Source organism: Miniopterus schreibersii (genome assembly GCF_964146895.1).
Source record: "Miniopterus schreibersii genome assembly, chromosome: X".
Classification (NCBI taxonomy): Eukaryota; Metazoa; Chordata; class Mammalia; order Chiroptera; family Miniopteridae; genus Miniopterus; species Miniopterus schreibersii.
In genome coordinates, this window is record NC_138104.1 from 3,598,266 (window position 1) to 3,618,852 (window position 20,587).

Sequence of the window (20,587 nt, forward strand, 5' to 3'; positions counted from 1 at the left end):
CTCACCTCGACTTTCCTTGCTGTACTGCTCTCTACATTCCTTAATTTGACTCAGTTCCCTACTTATCCCTTTTAAACTCTTGGGAACTTGTTTTCTATTCAATCTATATTCCTATATCTTCAACCCCTTCCCAGAACCACCCCTCCACCTCCTCACCTTAACTGAGACCTGCCTGTCACATGAGGACATGCAACTGTCAAAGGTGAATATTTTTCTCTCACAGTCCTTGATTCCCAGAGCCAGGGGCAGCCTTATTCCTCACTGCTACTACAAAATCATGTTTCCTCTTTTCTTTCTTTTTTCTTTATTTTTAAAATATATCTTTATTGATTTCAGAGAGAGGAAGGGAGAGGAAGAGAGAGAGAAACATCAATGATGAGAGAGTCATTGATCGGCTGCAGCCCGCAACCCGGGCCTGTGCCCTGACCGGGAATCGAACCCCGAGCACCTGGATCCTAGGTCGATGCTCAACCGCTGAGCCACGCCTGGCCGGGCTCCTCTTTTCTTTAAAATCTCAAACTCCTTTAAAGCTCATGCCATCAAAAGAAACCACATCCTACCCCTCCTGGTTGCTGCCAACTACTGACCTACAGTGCCTCTTCTCCATCCATTAAAGGCCTTGGCTATGGTTCTCTAACATCATTTACATTTCTGTTCGAGTCATAGTTATGTCAATAACCACATACATGAACTGTCTAATGCTCTAGAATCACAACTTCTTAACTTCCTCCATATTCAAGTTTAGCATTACCAATAACTGCACTGCTTCTGAAATCTTTTTTTTCTTTAGTACAAAACATAATATTATTATTTATTATATCCTTCTATTTTTTTAAATTTATCTTTATTGTTGAAAGTATTATAGATATCCCCTTTTTCCCCACTGAACCCTTCTACCCCACACCCATGCCCCACTCCAGGCCTTCACCACACTACTGTGTGTGTCCATGGGTTCTGCATATATGCATATAAATTCTTTGGTTAATCTCTCCCCACCCCCCACCCCCCACCTTCCCTCTGAGATTCATCAGTCTGTTCCATGCTTCTATGTCACTGAACCTATTTTGTTCATCAGTTTATTATGTTCTTTAGATTCCACATGTAAGTGAGATCTTGATTTCAACCTCTAATCCTTCCTCCTGTACCTCCACTACAACAATTTTTCAATCAGCTTGTAGTCTCCAATCTATTGACTCCATCACATTACCAAGTCCCATCACTGTTTTCATGGCCTCACTTCTTTACTCAAATCAGATCCCATTATCCAGGATTATAATCACTCCCTTTTTAATACCCTAGCCTTTCTATGCCTCTGAGAGAGGAGTAAAATCCCATCCCTGGTTGAACCCAAATACAAAATTTTCTCACAGGTAAAATTTAGCAGCTGAATATTTCTTGGGAAATCCTCTTTAAATTCACTGTCATAAACTTCACATGGGCACTCAACAGTGCCTGGCAATCCTACATTTCCCTAAGAAATTTGCTTTAACTATATCCACTTTGTACCTTTCCTTCCTCCCTCAAACCTGCCACAGCCTCACTCACATACTCTTTGCAGAGGGACTCACTTTATTGTTGAGAATTTAGAAGCAATTGACTTGAATTACCTAATCTTCTTCTTAAGGTAACCAATGATCCCTGAGTTTCCAAATTCAATGGACTTTTCTCTGTTCCTGTCTCAAACTATCTATTTCTTGAAACACTCTGATCTCTCAGCACTCAGGACATTACACTCCTGATTTTCTTCATACGGCCGGACATCCATTCTCAGCCTTATTGGCTGTACCATTCTTTTCTTAGACTTTCATTGTTGAAGGGTCCCAACTTTGAGGGGTACTCTCCTCTAAAAATATCTTATCCCTAAAAAAAATCTTACCCAGGCATTTGGCTTTAACTATCATCTATATACCAAATTTATAGTTTCAGCTTTTACCTCTTCTATGAACTTCAAATTATGATATTCTCAATATTTCCAAGTAGCTCTCTATTAGAGTTCAAACTTAATATGACCAAAGATTGTGATTTTCTTACTCCTTAGTCTTTCATGTACCAGTAAATGTCACTCCCATCCACCCAGTTGGTCAAACAAAAAATCAAGGAGTCATCTTTGATTCTTTACATTATCTAATCATTAATATCCAATTCAACAAGATTTGTTAACCTACCTTCAAAATAATACCACTCTAGCCATCCTTAATGCTATCAGGATAATCCAAGTTACTGTTATCTCTCACCAGCTTACTAATTGGTATTTCTGCTTTCACTCTTGCCCCTCACACCTAAAAGTCTACTTTCGCCCGGCCGGGCGTGGCTCAGTGGTTGAGCATCGACCTAGGATCCAGGAGATCGGGGTTCGATTCCCGGTCAGGGCACAGGCCCCACATGCCCGAGTTGTGGGCTGCAGCCGATCAATGACTCTCTCATCATTGATGTTTCTCTCTCTCTCTCTCTCTCTCTCTCTCTCTCTCCCCCCCTCTCCTTTCCTCTCTGTGAAATCAATAAAAAAATAAAAAATAAAAGTCTACTTTCCAGGCAGCAATTAATTCTCAAAGATAAATCAGATCACGTCATTCTCATGTTTAAAACTCATGAGTGGCTTCCTATCACACTCAGAATACAATTTCCAGTCTTCATGAGTTACATGGCCTCTGAGTAATTTTCCAGTTTTCCAATTTCATTTTATACCTCTCTTCTTACCTTAACTACATTGGCTTCCTTTCTGTTCCTCAAAGAAGCAAACTTTTTTCTCACTTCAACACCTTCGTGCTTTCTGATTCGTCTGCCCAGAGTGTTCTTTTCTCAACTCTTTGTGTGGCTCGCCTCTTTGTCACTATTCAAATCTCAGGACAAATGTTATGTCTTCAGAGAGGCCGTTCTTGAGAATTATTTTTACAGCAGCTACCCCTCTCCCCAACACACCACCCTGTTCATTTGTTTTATATTCAACAAGCTGTAATTATATTTTTGTTCGTTTGTTGTGTTATTTTCTTATAATCCATCTAGAATACAAGGTCTTTGAGGGTAGGGATCTTGTATTTCATATTGTGGGTATGTGGAGCACCTTAACACAAGGTCCAGTGCACTCTAAGGAGTACACCCTAACAAGAGACAATTCAATTAGAGAAACAACAATGATTCTACCCTTTCTCCTCCTTATTGGGTGGGTAGCTACAAACATAGCCTGGAGGTATCTGCGGCCCAACTCTCATACTATCCTCTGCTTAACTATTAAGAAAGCAAGTCTAATAATGAAAATATCTTGAAAGGATATTTTGTTGCAACTTATATCTAGAACAAAAAGCTAATCTCCAATTCCATTAACAAAATGTTTAAGCAGTGCCCACTCTGGTTCTAAGCCCTGCCCTCAATATAGGTGATACACTGATCAATAAGACAGGGGTCCTTACCTCAAGAAGCACACAGCCTGGGGGGGGGAAGGAAGTAGTGAAGCTGTGAAACATAAAAATCTCTACTGTAACTCTTTTTTTATTCCAAGTCTTTAACTTTTAAATTATTTCTTTAATTTTTTAAAATTTATCTTTATTGCTGAAAATATTACAGATATCCCCCTTTTTCCACCATTGACCCCTTCCACCTTGCATCTACCTCACCCCCAGGCCTTCCCCATTACCAATGCCTGTGACCATAGGTTATGCATATAAGCATATAAGTTCTTTGATTAATCTCTCCCCACCCACTCCCCCCTCCCCACCTTCCCTCTGAGATCCCTCAGTATGTTCCATGCTTCTATGTATCTGGATCTATTTTGCTCATGAGTTTATTTTGTTTATTATATTCCACATATAAGTGAGATCATGTGATGTTTGTCTTTCTCTGACTGGCTTATTTCACTTAGCATAATACTCTCCAGTTCCATCCATGCTGTCCCAAAGGGTAATATATCCTGCTTTCTTACAGCTGCATAGTATTCCATGGTGTAAATGTCCCACAGCTTTTTTATCCACTCATCTACTGATGGCCACTTGGGCTGTTTCCAGATCTTAGCTATTGTAAATTGTGCTACTATGATAATAGGGGTGCATAAGTTTTTTCTGATTGGTATTTCAAGTTTCTTAATATATATTCCTAGAAGTGGGATCACTAGGTCAAATGGCAATTCAATTTTTAATTTTTTGAGGAACCTCCATACTGTTTTCCATAGTGGCTGCACCAGTCTGCATTCCCACCACCAGTGTACCAGGGGTCCCTTTTCTCCACACCCTCGCCAGCGCTTGCTGTTTGTTGATTTGTTGATGGAGCCATTCTGAAGGGTGTGAAGTGATACCTCATTTTGGTTTTAATTTGCATCTCTCTGATGATTAGTGCTTTGAGCATTTTTTCATATGTCTCTTGGCCATCTGTATGTCCTCTTTGGAGAAATGTCTTTTTAGGTCCTTTTCCCATTTTTTAATTGGGTTGTTTGTCTTCCTTTTGTTAAGTTGTATGAGTTCCTTATATATTTTGGATATTAACCCTTTATCAGATGTGTCATTGGCAAATATGTTCTCCCATACAGTGGGCTCCCTTTTTGTTTTGTTAATGGTTTCTTTTCCTGTGCAGAAACTTTTTATTTTGATGCAGTCCCATTTGTTTATTTTCTCCTTTGTTTCTCTTGCCCTAGGAGATGTATCGGCAAACATATTGCTACAAGAGATGTCTGAGATTTTGCTGCATATGTTTTCTTCTAGGATTTTTATGGCTTCATGTCTTACATTTAAGTTTTTTATCCATTTTGAGTTTATTTTTGTGTATGGTGTAAATTGGTGGACTAGCTTCATTTTTTTGCATGTACCTCTCCAATTTTCCCAGCATCATTTATTGAATTTATTCCATTGTACGTTCTTGCGTCCTTTGTCAAATATTAATTGATCGTAATGGCTTCAGTTGATTTCTGGGTTCTCTGTTCTGTTCCTTTACATTTAAGGTTATTATTGATAGATGCTTATCTATTGCCAATTTAATTCTTTTTAAAAATATATCTTTATTGATTTCATAGAGGAAGGGAGGAGAGAGAGAGATAAAAACATCAATGATGAGAGAGTCATCATTGATTGGCTTCCTCCTACACCCCTGACTGGGGATCGAGCCTGCAACCTGGGCAGGTGCCCTGACCAGGAATCAAACTGCAATGTCCTGGATCTCAGGTCAGTGCTCAACTGGTGAGCCACACCCAGCTGGGTACCATTTTAATTCTTTACGCCTATGTTTCTCTCTACATTTCTACTTCTAATTACGGCAGTACCTTTAGCATTTCCTGCAATGCTGGTTTAGTGGTAATAAACTGCTTTAGCTTTTTTTTTGTCTGGGAAGCTCTTTATTTCACCATCTATCTTGAATGATAGCCTTGCTGGATAGAGTAGTCTTGGTTTTAGGTCCTTGTCATGCATTACTTTGAATACTTCATGCCATTCCCTTCTGGCTTGTAGAGTTTCTGATGAAAAGTCAAATGAAAGCCTTATGGGGGCTCCTTTGTAGGTAACATTGCTTTTCTCTAGCTTCCTTTAAGATTCTCTCTTTGTCTTGAATTTTTATTCATTTTAATAATGATGTGTATGGGCATAGGCCTATCTGGATTCTTCTTGCTTGGGACTCTCTGTGCCTCCTGAACTTGTGTGACTTTTTCCTTCACCAGGTTAGGGAAATTTTCTGCCATTATTTCTTCAAACAGGTCCTCTAAGCCTTGCTTCCTTTCAACCTCTTCTGGCACTCCTATGATGCGAATATTGTTACATTTCATGTTGTCCCACTGCTCCCTTAGACAGTCCTCCTGTTTTTTTGTTTTTTGTTTTGGATCTCTGATTGAGTGATTTTATTCTACCCTGTCTTCTAATTCACTGATCTGATCCTTAGCTTCCTCTAATCTGCTGTTTATTCCTTACCATGTATTCTTTATTTCTGCTATGTCATTCTTCATTTATGACTGGTCATTTTTCATAGTTTCCATCTTTTCTGATGCTATTGAGCATCCTTACAATCAGTATTCTAAACTCTATATCTGATTGATTGCTTATCTCCATTTCATTTAGCTCTTTTTCAGGAGTCTTTTCTTGTTCTTTCATTTGGGGCTTTTTTGTCTCCATTTTTGCTGCCTATTTGGGTTTGTTTCTATGTATTAGGTGGGTCTGCTAGGACTCTCAGTATTTTTGAAATGTCTCTGGTACAGGCCAATGTCAGACGCTGTTTGGGAATGGCCTTGAGTACCCTGTTTGAAGCTATTAACAACCCTCAGCTTGAAGTCCCCTCTGTTGGGGCTGGATGTGTTTGGACGGGACCAAGATACACACTAAAGTCTGCTTTTCCAAGGCCTGGGTCCAGAAGCAGATCAGGCAAAGACTCAAAGCACTCTGAGGTCCACATCTGCCTGCAGGGTGATTAATCTGATTCTCTTAACGAGCCTCAGGCTGTAGAAACTCCAAAGGGTGGGGCAAGGTTTTCCAGAAGGGTGGGGCAATTGCTTCCCTCTCAGGCAAAAGTTGCTTGGAAGGTAAATGTCTGCCTGAGAAAAATGTCCTCTGCTGTATGGGGGAATGACTTGGTACAGGAATCCAGAGGGTTGCTCTCTGAGCTCTATCACCACAGCCCACAACCCTACATCCTCCTAATACAACTCCAGTCAACTCTGCCCTCCCTCTGCTGGAGCCCAAGCTTAGTGGCTGCACATGAAACTCTGTGCTTTGGCTCTTTAAGAGGGAGCCTGAATTTCCAGGTTTTAGGACCCCGAGTCCTCAGGGGGAACCGCCCACACCTGAGATACCCCTCTGGACCTTCAGCTGCTGCCTATGGGAGTCTAGCCAGCTGCCTCACACCTCTGCACTTCCTACCAGTTCTCCACTTTTTGTCCTTGGTTATGGGGGTGCTCTCTAGGTCATTTTCAGTTACAGTTGATTCAGGATGGTTTTTCTATATTTTAATTGTAATTCCAGTTTGGTCCCAGGAGAGTGTCAGGGCAGCTTACACTCAGTCCACTGCCATCTTTTTACTATAACTCTTTAATAAAGCAATGAGAAGTATTGTCCTAAAGATGCAAAAGGAGGTCAAAACACAAAGGATGTGGAAAATGTGAAGGCTTTTGCCCAAAAGAGACACACTTGGACTACTATTTGAAGCCAACATCACGAGCAAATCATACACAGACTAACCAATAGTACATCTGGAGGTTTGCCAAATGGAAATGGAATACACTTACTGTGGCATTTTCTATACCTGTTAGCAAGATCAAGTCCAACCTTGGGGTCCCTGGACTCTGTTTGAAAGCCTCATGCATCAGAAACACTTCTGCATCCTTCTACTTTCTGTGCACTCAGGACCATAGGGTGGCAGCGCAAATGAATAACTTATTGTAAATCATTTATCTGCTTAGCTATCAAAGAATTGGGCACTCACAGAGTTGTGTTGATAGGGTCAAGGTGTCAGGAAAGCACAAATTCCTGATGTGCAATTGATTATATAAAAGCAAGAAGACATTTGTCAGAAACTTCTATTCTAACTCTTATACACCAGTAGGACAATATATAAAACTACCACATAATATAGACTGGGTCCAGCACTTAAAGAAGAGGCCAGGGCTTCCCCAACTCATAAATCAGGATCTCTAAATAGATCAGTGATTCTTAGAGAATTGAATGAGGACTCATAGGCCTAAGCTTACATGCTTAGGCAGAACATTCTATTGTCTGAATTTCAGTTTTCCCATATATAAAAGAAATTTGTAATACCCACATCTGTGAGTTGTCCTAAGCACAAAAATGAGATAATAGATGTTCGGCAATATCACCTTATGTATTTAGAAGTACAATACTAATTCCATGCCACACTACCTTTATAAATATTTGCCAGTTTCCTCTCTTCCATTCAGAGGACAGATTTACTATTGACTCTTGCCTCACTGAAGAACATCAATGGCTTTACCTTCATTCCATCACCAGCAATGGAAATTTCTCCAAGAAAAGTTGCAGCCCCTCTGAATAATCAGCTTCATTTCACTCAGTAAATAACTTCTAGAAAACATCCTAATGTATCATTGAAATTTATTCCAGAAACATGAATAAAATATTAACTTTTTTACTTAAAAATAAAAGTAAGACATAGCCAGTGTAATCAGGTAAGAAAAAGAAATAAAATACATACACATAGGAAAGGAAGAATTAAAACTATCTCTATTCACAGATTACATGATTGTCTACACAAAAAAATGCAAATGAATCTTTAAAAAAGAAAAATCTAGAACTGTTTACCAAAGCTGTGGGATACAAGGGAATGCAAGGACAATATACAAAAGTCTATTGCATTCCTATGAACCAGCAATAAAAAATTGAAAATTAAAACTTGAAATTAAAAAAAAATGTCATTTGCAATAGCACCAAGTACTTAAATAAAAATCTAATAAAATATGTGCAGAATCTGTATGCAGAAATCTATAAAACACCAATGAAAGAATAAAAAAGAGCTACATAAATAGAAATACATTCCATGCTTATGGACTGGAAGCCTCAATATTGCTAAGATGTTGATTCTTCCTCACTTCATATATAGATTCAAAGCAAACCCATTTAAATAACCAATAAAATTTTTGTAGCTATCAACAAGTTGACTATAAAATTCACATGGATATGCAAAGGATTTAGAGTACCCAAAACAACTTTGAAAAAGAACAAAGTTGTAAGACACTATCTGATATTAAGATTTATTATGAAACGACATTAAGCAAACACTATGGCATTGGCATAACAATAAACAAATAGTTCAATGAAGAGTCCAGAAATAAACCCATATATATTTGGACAATTGATTTTTAACAAAGATGCAAAGGCAAAGCTACAGTGACAGGATGGTCTTTTCCATAAATGGTGCTGGAACAACTGGATATTCACGTGCAAAAAAAGATAAATAAATTGGATCTATACCTCATACCAAATACAAATTTAATTCAAAAGGAAACATAAAATTAAATATAAACCTTACAACTATGAAACTTCTAGAACAAAGCATGAAAAAAAATATCTTTGTGATCCTAGGTTAGACACAATTTCTTAGATATGATACCAAAACACCAAATTAAAAAATAAATTGATAGATTGGGCTTCAATAAAATTTTAAAAATTCTCTCAAATACATTGTTAAGAGGATGAAAAGATAAGCCAAATCTGGGAAAAAATATTGGAAAATCACATATTCAATCAAGGACTTGTATCTAATATATAGGGTGTCCCCCCAAAATATATACACACTTTAAATAATTACAAAGAAAGTGTTTATTAAAATAATTTTATTTTAAAAATTGAGCTATCAGCTGTTAAAGTGTGTATACATTTTTGGGACACCTTGTATAGAGAGAATTCTCAAAACTCAACAATAAGAAAACAAACAATCCAATTAAAAGAGGTTTAAAAAATTGGAACAGATACATCAACAAATAAGATATGTGAATGGCCAATAGGTATATGAAAAGATGTTCAGTGTAGTAATTTGGAAAATACAGATTATAACCATAGTGACAGTGATAGGCTATTACACACATACTAAATTGTTAAAATTTAAAAGGCTGACCGAACTAAGTGTTGGTGAGTGTACTCTAATCTTTCCACTCTTCCATTTCCACTGTCACTCTAGTTCAGATTCTTATGAATTATTGCCTTTACTGTTAAAATACTTTCCTGACAGGCCTCCCTATTTTTACTACTGCCACCCTCAGTTATTCACACTGCAAACAGTTTGTTATGATCTGAATGTTCATGCCTCCACCCCAAATTCATATGTTGAAATCTTAATATCCAATGTGATATTAAGGAAGTGGGGCCTTTGGGAGGTGATTAGGTCATGAGAACAAAACCCTCATGAATGAGATTAATACCCTTATAAATGAGACCCAAGAGAGCTCTCTTGCCCCTTTTTGTCACTCAAGGATATGAGAAGACTCTGACTCTGAAGAGGGACCTCACCCAACCAAAGCTAGTACCCTGGTCCCAGACTTTTAGCCTCCCAAACTGTGAGAAAAAAAATTTCTGTTGTTTATATAAGTCATCTAGTCTGTGTTATTTTGTTCTGGCAGCCTGAGTGGACTAAAATGGAAAACTGGTACTGTAAATGTGGTAGCTGCTATAACAAATACCTAAAAAATGAGGAATCTACTTTGGAACTGGAGAATAAGCCAAGTCTGGAAAAGTTTGGAGGTGCATGCTAGAAAAAGTCTACATTACCATGACTGGATTGTTAAGGGGGATTTCCATGAGGTCTCAGAAAAGAGGAGAACCGTAGAGAAAGCCTCCATCCTATCTTGTGCCTTTTTCCTTCTATGCCCCACCTACACTGACTTCTCTCTTCTTGCTTTTCAAAAACAGTTTACACCTCCTTCCCCTTATGTGTCTCATGCATCCCATCAGACAAAAGCACATATTATATTTCCTAAGTATATTATTTTATTTCAGACTTCTGTGCCCTTTACAAATCTATTATTCCGTCTTTTCCCTTGACCAACTTATAACCTTTTATCATGGTTCTGCAACAGCATCATCTCTTCTGTGTTAACATGACACTTTACATTTTGTTGGTCTATAACAACTCTCTTGGTGTATTATAAGAACTATTTCATATATCTGTGTCTTCTACTATACTATGAGCCCTTTAATGCTATGAATTGTGACTTTACATATTTAGTGCCCACCACAGCACATAATTCATGGTAGGTAAATGCTGGAAAAAGATTAATTATTCCTAAACATAATTTAATGTACATATACTCTAAAGTGTTCTTTTTTATGAATAGGCTATCCTTAGTGTGACAATTATTTACAATTTAGAGAGACAACTGCTTAAAGTACAAGCTTAATTATTATTATTTTTATTGTTATTGTTGTTATTATTGTCTGCAAATAGGAGGAGAGGATCCTTAAGAGTCATCCAGGGATTTCACATTCCCTGTGTCTTCGCACCAAATGAGATGGTCCTTTTCAAAAATTGCAAATGTAATGAAAACAAATGGTCTCTCAGGTCTGAAAAGAATCCTGATTTTGGACTATATTCCCACAGGAGGTAAAAGGCAAAATTGTGATTGTTTCAAGGTGAAGTCTTTGGATCTTGTGTTTCCCTTTATTTTAGTCTAAATTGCTTTTATTTTTGGTGCTCACTAGCATCATCACAGACAGGTTCACTCAGGTCAAAATGAAGGGTTTAAACCACCCTATTCCTTATTTGGGGGTGTTAATAGAGTCTTGGCTTTCAGTTTCTCTTGCTGTTTCAAATGCTTCCATCATTTACAAAATGTCTGAACATTTATGCATAGTAAGTTACATATGAAGGGAGGCTGGGTGCTGTAAATCCAATAATTTTTTTTCAGACACAGCATGATGTTGTGAAATATTTATAGCTTCACAGTAGCCCTAAACTGATTCTTGTTCTCTCCAGGAGACTTCTGTATTTTTTGTCATAGTCATATATTACCTTCAAACAACTACCTTAATAGTCCTCCAGAAAGATCCACTTAACTCTCCCTAACATGTTTGTAGAGTTGTTTACAGCTGTGTGATTTGTGTTGTTAACATAAATCTGGCCCCTGGAGCATCGTGTTTTAGATTTTTTTGCTGTGATGGATGATTCTCCCAGAAGTTTATATTATTAACTTAATTGTTCCAGATGCTTCTCTCAGAACCACTGGGAGCTTCCTTTTTATTGGGAATGGTTACAAGAAGTGTGGTCCAACCTTAAATCAATTAGGCAATAATTATGTGACCCATGCTGAAATTTTCCATTTCTTTCTTGCCACTCAGGGACACTTAAAATTCTTCTTTGAAACACACATTAGAGTTCTACTTTAGATATGTCAAGAGATTTGGGGAACAGAAAGATCAGTTTATCTGTTCCCAGAAATCCTTATATGGGTAAAAACCGTAAGTATGGGCAGAGTTAAGAGTGAAGTAAACTTTGGTTCAACGTCAGACTATGCAGTCTAATAGTCAAACTGGACTAAGTCCTAATAGGTTTTCTTTCTTTTTTAAAATATGTTTTAATTGATTTCAGAGAGAGTAAGGGAGAGGGAGAGAGAAATAGAAACATCACGCCCCCCACCAGGGATTGAGCCCAAAACCCAGGCATGTGCCTTGACTGGGAATCGAACCATGACATCCTGTTTCATAGGTTGATGCTCAACCACTGAGCAATGCTGGCCTGGCGAGTTCTAGTATGTTTTCTTAAAAATAATGATAGCTCAATAATTTTAATGTGGGAGAGATTTAGAGGTGATACTCTGATCACAAGTGGATTCTAAGGGACTGGATTGGAAACTACATTTACATAGCAATTTATATAAGATTTTGAAGACTTCATTTGTCCATATCCATGAATTGAGGAAAAATAATGGGTGTTGGGGTGGGAAGTGGGGGGAGCTAAAGCCCCCAAGCCATTTCTGCTGCTGCTGCCACTGCTGCTCAGGAAACAGTGTATTCTCTATAATGGAAAATGTTTAAATTCTTGGTGAAATTACTAGAGAGGGAATTGTTGCTTAAAGTAGATTCTATTCTTCTATGTTTCCATGAATTGACATTTTTAGAAAGTAACTTAATCTCTGTCATTTCATGATATTAATTCTAGATGTAATTCTTAAATAATTCTGCTATTTTATGGAGACATAGATGTGAAATTTCACTTTCTGCAAACTGTGAATACAGACACACACACACAGGCATACACAAAACCCAGATGAAGTAGATAGGGCAGGCAGTTCTGGTCCTATTTTATACAACGAAAAATGGAAGGTCAGGTGGCATAAGGTTGCACATTTCAATATATAATACAGGTAATACTTTATAGAAGGTGGATGCAGAATTTAAAGTTTCATGATTAAAATACTGGTAGAAACAAGTAAGGTACGGATCCCATCATCCACATTTAATTTCCACTAGACAACTCTGTTACCTGTAATCACCTGAGTTTATACATTTGTAGGTAGAGTTCCAGGATTTTAACTTTCTAAACAAATCCTAAAATTAAAAGCAATTTCTACTTCTACTTTTATAATTTTAAGTGACTGGTTTATTCACCAGTTTTATAAATAGAAATATACACACACATAAGCTCATAAACACACATACAGACTCACAGACCTGAGGACCCGGAGGGAGGCCCGCCCTGAAGCCCGCCCTACATCCAGGCGGTAGCAGGGAATCCGGCCCTCTCCCTGCCTTCAGCCCTGGGAGGTCCTAGAGTGGGGTGGCGGCACGTGGCACCCCCTGACGTCACACTAGGGCATCAGGGAGACGTGAGGGCCTGGCTCTGAGTTGCCCCTTTCCACGTCAGGTGGGGGGAGGGCCTTCGGGCCTTGCCAGCCCCCCAGGGGAGGATCCCGAGAGAGGACCTGGGAGACTTCTTTCCGAGAAAGAGGGGACCTACGCAGAAAGTCGCCCATGCTGTCAGCACGGGAGGGCCCAAGCTGGGCGGCCAGGCGGGCGCGATCCCTCCCTCACGCCCTCCTCTCAGCGGGCGAGCCTCCCGGGCTTGGGGCCTTGGCCTGAGGGATGCACCCTCAGGCCCGGCAAACGGCGAGCATGCAAGCCCCGTGAGGAGTACAGAGAAATGCCTTGGATGGGTCTGAACGGACGCCCCCATTCCCCGAGAGTGTGGGGTAGAAGGGGGGAGGGCCTCGCCCTGCCCCTGAGGTCAACCCTGGGAAGCCCTGGCGCACAGTGGCCGACGGGATGCTCCCTCGCCCCTTCCAGCTGGGTGTTCTCAGGGTGGGGAGGAGCTGGATCCGGGGCCCAGGGAGGCCGGTCCGGTCCGCAGAGGGCAGCTGCCCCGGCGGTGCCCGAGTCGGGGCGAAGACTGAGTGGTGGCTCCACCCCAGACAGAGCAGGGGGCCCTGGTCCCGCCCTGCCCCGGCCTTTGTCCTGGGAGACCCCAGGCAGTGCTTCTGGGTGTGGCGGTTGAGGACTTTCCTCTCGGGAAACAGGGGCTTGAGGTTTTCCCTGAGGGGTGCGGAGTTACGTCAGGAGAGGGAAGAATCCTGGGCTGCGCCAGGCGTCCCGGGGAGGGGCTCGAGGAGGAGGGGAAACCTTCCCGCCACAGAGGGTGGGGGCCAAGCTCCGTCCTGCCTGTGCCCTTGGTCCCCAGCCAGTCCATGCACAGGACAGGCGTCGGACGTGACACTTCGCGGCTTATGCTTTTGGGAGTCGGAGGGACAGGAGACTCCTTCTGAGGGGCTGCGCCTCAGGTCAGCGCCTTAAGCAGGACCCGACGGGAGGTGTGTGGGGGGAGCTGCTCTCGGCGACTGGAGGTGTGAGGGGGGGGAGCTGCTCTCGGCGACTGGAGGTGTGAGGGGGGGGAGCTGCTCTCGGCGACGGGAGGTGTGAGGGGGGGGAGCTGCTCTCGGCGACGGGAGGTGTGAGGGGGGGGAGCTGCTCTCGGCGACGGGAGGTGTGAGGGGGGGGAGCTGCTCTCGGCGACTGGAGGTGTGAGGGGGGGAGCTGCTCTCGGCGACGGGAGGTGTGAGGGGAGCTGCTTTCGGCGACTGGAGGTGTGGGGGGGGAGCTGCTCTCGGCGAGAGGCGCAGGAGCCTCCCGCCACCACCCCCTTCCCCACCCCTTGCCCTCACCGTGAACCCTGGGAGAGGTTCCCCGGATGTGCTGTTCGCGCCCTCCATTGCCAGTCTGAGGGGCGGGGCTTGCGGTCTGCATATGGAGGAGCCCTAGGGCTGGCCAATCATCAGCGCGAGGTCCCTGAGGAAGGCCTGGAGGCACTGCCCCCTGCAGGTGCTGGGACCCCAGCCCCGCCCTGCCCCTGCAGCGCCGCGCGGGGGACCCCAACAGGGTTCCGGAACTCGGCTCTTTGGCCCTTTCGCCTCTCAAGCCGGTGAGGTTTTCTCCGAGTCGTGCGGAGTTAGGTCGGTCGGAAGGGCAAGAAATGACATCCAGGCTGTGCCCCGCGTGAAGGTGAGCACCCCGAGGAAGAAGGGGGAGGTCTCCCGCTGCAGAGGGTGGGGGCCCAGCTCCGTCCTGCAGTGCCCGCAGTCCTGGGGGGCTCCACGCGTAGATGGGGGGGTGGCGTTTCGGTTCTCTCGTCGCCAGAGTCTGAGGGCAGCGAGGCTTCGCCCGTGGGTCCCGTGTGGGGTGAGCAGAGGAAGGAGCCGCAGGCTTTCGCTAGTCCTGCCTAAGGGAGGAAACCTCCACTCAGTGTGTATGTTGGGGGTGGGCGGTGGGCGGCCAGCTTTGCCATGAACTTGCTGTTAGCTCTGAGAGACCGCGGGCAGTGTTCCCCAATATGGTGGGTCCAGTCCCGCCTTCCCACTTGGGACTCTCAGGGACCGGAGGCTGTGGCAGTTGGGGCAGGCCTGGCCTCGGAAGAGGGAGGTGTCCCCCCCCCCCCGTCAGGCAGCTCTGAGAAAGTGCTGAGGGGAGAACTCACCACAGAGAGGGTGCGCCACCCCCTGCCCTCCCAGCACCCCCACCCCGGCGTTGCTATGTTGTCAGCCCTGGTAAGCACAGACTTGCCGTTTTGGAGTCTGGCGGAACGTGAGGCTTTCTCTGAGGGGTGCGGACCCAGGGCAGTGGAGGGAGGAGATGCAGGCCCTGCTAGGAATAAATACGGACACTTTGAGGATGGATGCTGGGACCATCCACTACGGACAGAGGGGCCCCGCGAAAACCCCACTCCGCTCCCTGTCAACCATGGGAGGACTCGGGCACCGGCGGTCACGTGACATTTCCGCACCGCCTCCAGGAACTTGTGGGGCTTGCCTTTTGGAAGTGAGGCCTTCATCTGAGCAGGCACTGAATACATTGAGGGAGGGCAGGAGATTCCCCCCTTCCCGCCACTGCAGGACAGATGGGATTCAGTCCCTGCCGTCAGCCCTGGGACACCCTGGGCAGCAGTGGCAGGATGTGGCCTCTCTGTACTTTTTTTTTTTTTTCCCCCCCAATATGTTTTTTATTTCAGAGAGAGGAAGGGAGAGATAGAAACATCAATGATGAGAGAGTCACTGACCGGCTGCCTCCTTCACTCCCCCTACTGGAGATCGAGCCCGCAACCCGGGCATGTGCCCCGACCGGAATGGAACCCTGACTTCCTCCTTCATGGGTCGAAGTTCAACCACTGAACCATGCCGGCTGGGCACCTCGCTTTGCTTTTATCTGGAGGTTCTCAAGGGAGAGAGAACCTAGGCCTGAAAGAGCAGGGACAGCTCAGCAGAGGGAGGAGTCCGAGGCCCAAATTGGGGCTGTGTCAGTTTAAGGACTGAGAGCACTCCTTACAGCACAGCAGATAGGACCCAGGTGCTCTCTGCCCTTGCTGTCAGTGTGGGAGGACCAGGGGCATGGGTACTGAATGTGGTCCTCCCTCAGTCCCCCGCCCCCTCCCATGGGGGTAGGGGTGTCTCAGGAAGGTGAAGACCTTGTTCCGATGAGTGTGGCCTGAGTTCAGCCAAGGGAAGGGTGTCACACCCTGCGAGGTGTCAACATGAGGACTCTGAGGGAGGACTTGGAGGACCTCTCACCCCAGAGAGAGGGATCTCACAGAAACATGCCCCTGCAGTGACTGGCAGGCCACACACCAGGGTTATCAAATGTGTTGTTTTCTGACCTCCACTTTGAGAGTCTGAGGGAGCTGAGGCTTTTTCTGAGGCGTGTGACTTCAGGTTAGTTAATAGGACATACAGACCCAGACCCTGCCAGGCATCAAGCAGAGGACTGTGAGACTGGAGAGAGAGGACCTCCCACCCTAGGTAGATGTGGCCTCAGCCTGCCTTGAAAACACCCCAATCCTAGCTAAAGGGCCCCAGTCCCACCCTGCCCCCCCCCCCAATCAACCCCAGGAGAGCACAGCAATGTTGGCTCAATGTGACATTTCCTTACTTTTGTCTGGAGGAGGGTCTCGGAGAGGTGAGGGCCTTCATCTAAGGAGGCGACAGTCTTAGGGGGAGCCACATCAGTTCAGAAGGAGTCTCAGGCTGTGGCCGGCGTCAAGGTAAGGACCCTTAGTGAGTCATGAAGGCCCCCCTCCCCCAAAATACGGACCCCACAGAATCTCATCCCTGGGAGGATCTGAGCAGACTTGGCCAGATGGGAAAACTCTCACATTTGCTAGGAGCTCTGCCAGGAGTCAAGGTGATGGAGTGCTTTGGGGAGGTAAGGTCGTGGTTGGAGGGGGAGATTCAGGTCAGTGGAGGGTAGGTTAGATCTTGCCAGGAATAGAGATGAATAAATACTTTGAGGGGGGATTGAGTGTATTCCCCATGCCAGAACAGACCCCAGGCAGGGGTGTCTAGATTTGGTGTCTTTTTTCTTTTGTCTGGAGTGTCCCAGGGAAGTGAAGGCCTTGGTCTGAGCTGGTGACATCAGCAGAGGAAAGAATCCCAGGATCTGTGAGGAGTCAAGGTAAGATAAGGGCCTTGAAGGAGGACTAAGGGTGCCCCCTAACTCAGACAGAAGGGGGGGCCTCACAGCAACTCCACCCTGTTCCCACTATCCACCCTGGGAGGACCTGGGCAGGAATGCCGAGATGTGGTGAGCCCTCGCTTCCTGCATGGAGTGGGTGGAGGTGTTTCTGGGAAGCGAGGCCTTGGTCTGAGGGGCTGATTTCAGGTCACAAGAGGAGGTGGGCCCAGGCCCTGCCAGGAACAAAGGGGAATACCTTGAGGAATGACAGAAGGAACCCCCATCCTAGCACAGATGGGGTTCAGCCCCTGCTGTCAGTCCTGGGAGACCCTGAGCAGGGATGGCTGGATGTGATGTCTCTTTACTTTTGTCTTGGTGGTCTCAGGGGGTTGAGGGCCTTGGTTTGAGTATGAAAGCAAGTCAGCTGCGGGAGCCACACCAAGTCTGAAGAGGGAGGAGTTCCAGCTCTACCAGGAGTCCAGGAAAGGACCCTTGGCGAGGACCAAAGGTAATTCCCACCCCAGAAAGAAGAGACTGTGCAGAGCCTGGCTGGCTGTCTCCTCTTCTCAGCTCTGGCAGGATCCAGGCAGGGCTGGCTGGACGTGGTATGCTCTGACTTTTTTCCAAGGGTGAGGGAGGTATTTCAGCAAGGTGAGGTAATGTTCTGAGGGGGCGGGGGGTGTCCAGTTAGCAGGGGATGGCCCAGGACCTGTCAGCAGGAAAGATGAATACCTTGAGGAGGGGCTTGAGGATAACCCAGCATCAAACTGATGGGGCCCAGCCCTTGCCGTCAGCACTGGAAGGACCTAGCAGGGGTGGCAAGATGTGGTGCCTCGTCACGTTTTCCCGGGGGTTCTCAGGCTGGTGAGGGCCTTGTTCTGAGGAGGCAGTGGTCTGAGGGGCAGCCACATCAGGCCAGCAGAGGGAGGAGTCCCAGACTCTGCCAGGGTTTAAGGTAAGGACCCCGAGTGAGCACTCAGGGCAGCACATCCTCACCCTAGGACTGAAGGCATACCCAGCTCTACCCTTCCCCTGCTGTGATATCTGGGAGGCCCTGAGGCACAGTGGCTGGATACGGTGCACCCTCACTTTCTTCTTGGTGGTCTCAGGGAGGTAAGGGCTTGTTCTAAAGAGTCAGGACTCAGGACAGCAGAGGGAGGGGTCCCAGGCCCCACCAGGCATCGATGTGAGGGATACGGGTAACCCTCAAGTAGGAGAAGAGGGGTCCAGGAGCTGTGAGAAGAGGGCCTCGGTGTGAGGCACATGTCCTCAGGTCAGCAGAGCAGAGGAGGCCCAGGCAGAGCTAGGAGTCAGTGTGAGGTACATACTCGGAATGTCTACCAAGGTCTCCACCCACAGTCCCCAACACCACCCGCTCACAGTCAGCCCCGGAAGCCTTAGGCTGTGCTGGCCGGCTGCACCCTGAGGAGCTTTCTCACATCATCCTACAGGTTCATAGGAGACAAACCATCCAGGAAGACAGGAGCCCTGGGAGGCCCTAGAGCACCGCTAAAGAGAAGACCTGTAAGTCAGCCTTTGTCAGAGCTACCAAGGGCGCGCTTCTCTGCTGAGGCCGCTGACTCTCTCCCTCTCTCCCCCAGGCTCCTGGGATCTCATCTCCCATACTCCTGCTCACACTTCCACCTGCTGCCCCCAACAAGGGTCATCATGTCTCACTCCTCAAAGCGTCCACGTCTCACATTTGAGCCAAACTTTCAGGCCCGAAGTGAGAGAAGTTTTCTCATAACTGAGGAGGAGGAGGAGGAGGAGGAGGAGGAGGAGGAGGAGGAGGAGGAGGAGAACTCCTCTTGCTCTTTCAGCTTCTCCTACCCCTCCCCCTCCCCTCCTTCCTCTCCCGTGATCCCAGGCACCCCTGAGGAGGAGGAGGAAAAGGAAGCAGAGGGGGAGGGGGAGGGGGAGGGGGAGGAGCAGGAGCAGGAGCAGGAGCAGGAGCAGGAGCAGGAGCCTGCTGCTGAGACATCAAGACCTCCCCAGAGTCCTCAGAGATCCATGGCACGGAGCACATCAGTTGGAGGTTCCGGCAACCAAGAAAATGAGGATACAAGCTTGCTGCAGACCTCAGCAGACCCTGAATCTTTGCATAGGGACCCGGTTCATGAGAACGTGACCAATTTGGTGCGTTTCATGGTCCTCAAGTATCGTTTGAGGAAGCCTGTTACAAAGGCAGAAATGCTAAAAATTGTTAACAGAAGGGGCAGGAGTCAATTCTCTCTGATTTTCAAGAAAGCTTGTAAGTGCTTGGAGGTGATCTCTGGCATTGATGTGAAGGAAGTGGTCCCCGCCACCCACTCCTATGTCCTTGTCAACTCACTAGATCTCACCTATGATGAGATGGTCAGTGACCACCAGAGCTTGCCTAAAAACGGCCTCCTGATAATCATCCTGGGCTTGATCTTCTTAGAGGGCAACTGCACCCCTGAGGAAGATGTCTGGGAATTCCTGAATATGATGGGAGTTTATGCTGGGAGGGAGCACTTCATTTATGGGGAGCCTAGGAAGCTCATCACCAGAACTTGGGTGCAGGAGAATTACCTGGAGTACCAGCAGGTGCCTAATAGTGATCCACCACGCTACAAATTCATGTGGGGTCCAAGGGCCCATGCTGAAACCAGTAAGTTGCAAGTTCTGGAATTTTTGGCCAAGATCAAAGGGATTGACCCCATTTCCTTCTCATGCTGGTATGAGGAAGCTTTAAGAGATGAGCAGGAGAGAGCCCAGGCCAGAATTGGCCCCGTGGGTCGTGCTGCTGCCATGTTCGTGGCACAGCAGTAGTCTGCAGCCTCTCCTTCCAGAACTGAAGAACGAGCCCGAATCTTCACTCTGTTTAAAAAGGGCACTCACGTTTCTAAGCAGAGGAGGGTCAGAGTCAGGGTCAGGCTGGGGAGAACACAGTGTACAACTTTGTGTTCCTGTTTTATATTGATGACATGGAGGTGTATCTTTTTTCTTCTCTCCTTTTGGGTTTTTTCAAATGCTGTTCCTTTTAATGGATGGTTTATTAGCTTTAGGATTCTAAGTTGTGAATGAAAGTGGTCTCACATGCATTGTTGTTTATCAGGTTTAAGAATGAGTTTTGATATTTTGAAAAATAAATTGGGGAACCTTCCATCTTATTTTGTGATCTGGAAGAAAATAACATGACACTGGAATAGGAATTTCCTTGGAAATGTGAAAGAACCCAGCAGAAAATAGGGGGGAGCGTGTAACAGGTG

The 20,587-nt window shown here is 45.4% G+C and overlaps 1 protein-coding gene across 1 annotated transcript; it reads left to right on the top strand.

Moving 5' to 3' along the window:
* Positions 1 to 19,364: 19,364 nt before the first annotated feature.
* LOC308551694 (melanoma-associated antigen 10-like) lies at positions 19,365 to 20,147 on the top strand (the record flags this gene model as incomplete). The annotated part of the gene is made up of 1 exon (XM_081126345.1): positions 19,365 to 20,147. The coding sequence occupies one exon, from the start codon at positions 19,365 to 19,367 to the stop codon at positions 20,145 to 20,147; it is 783 nt and encodes a 260-aa protein (XP_080982471.1).
* Between the last annotated feature and the right edge of the window lie 440 nt (positions 20,148 to 20,587).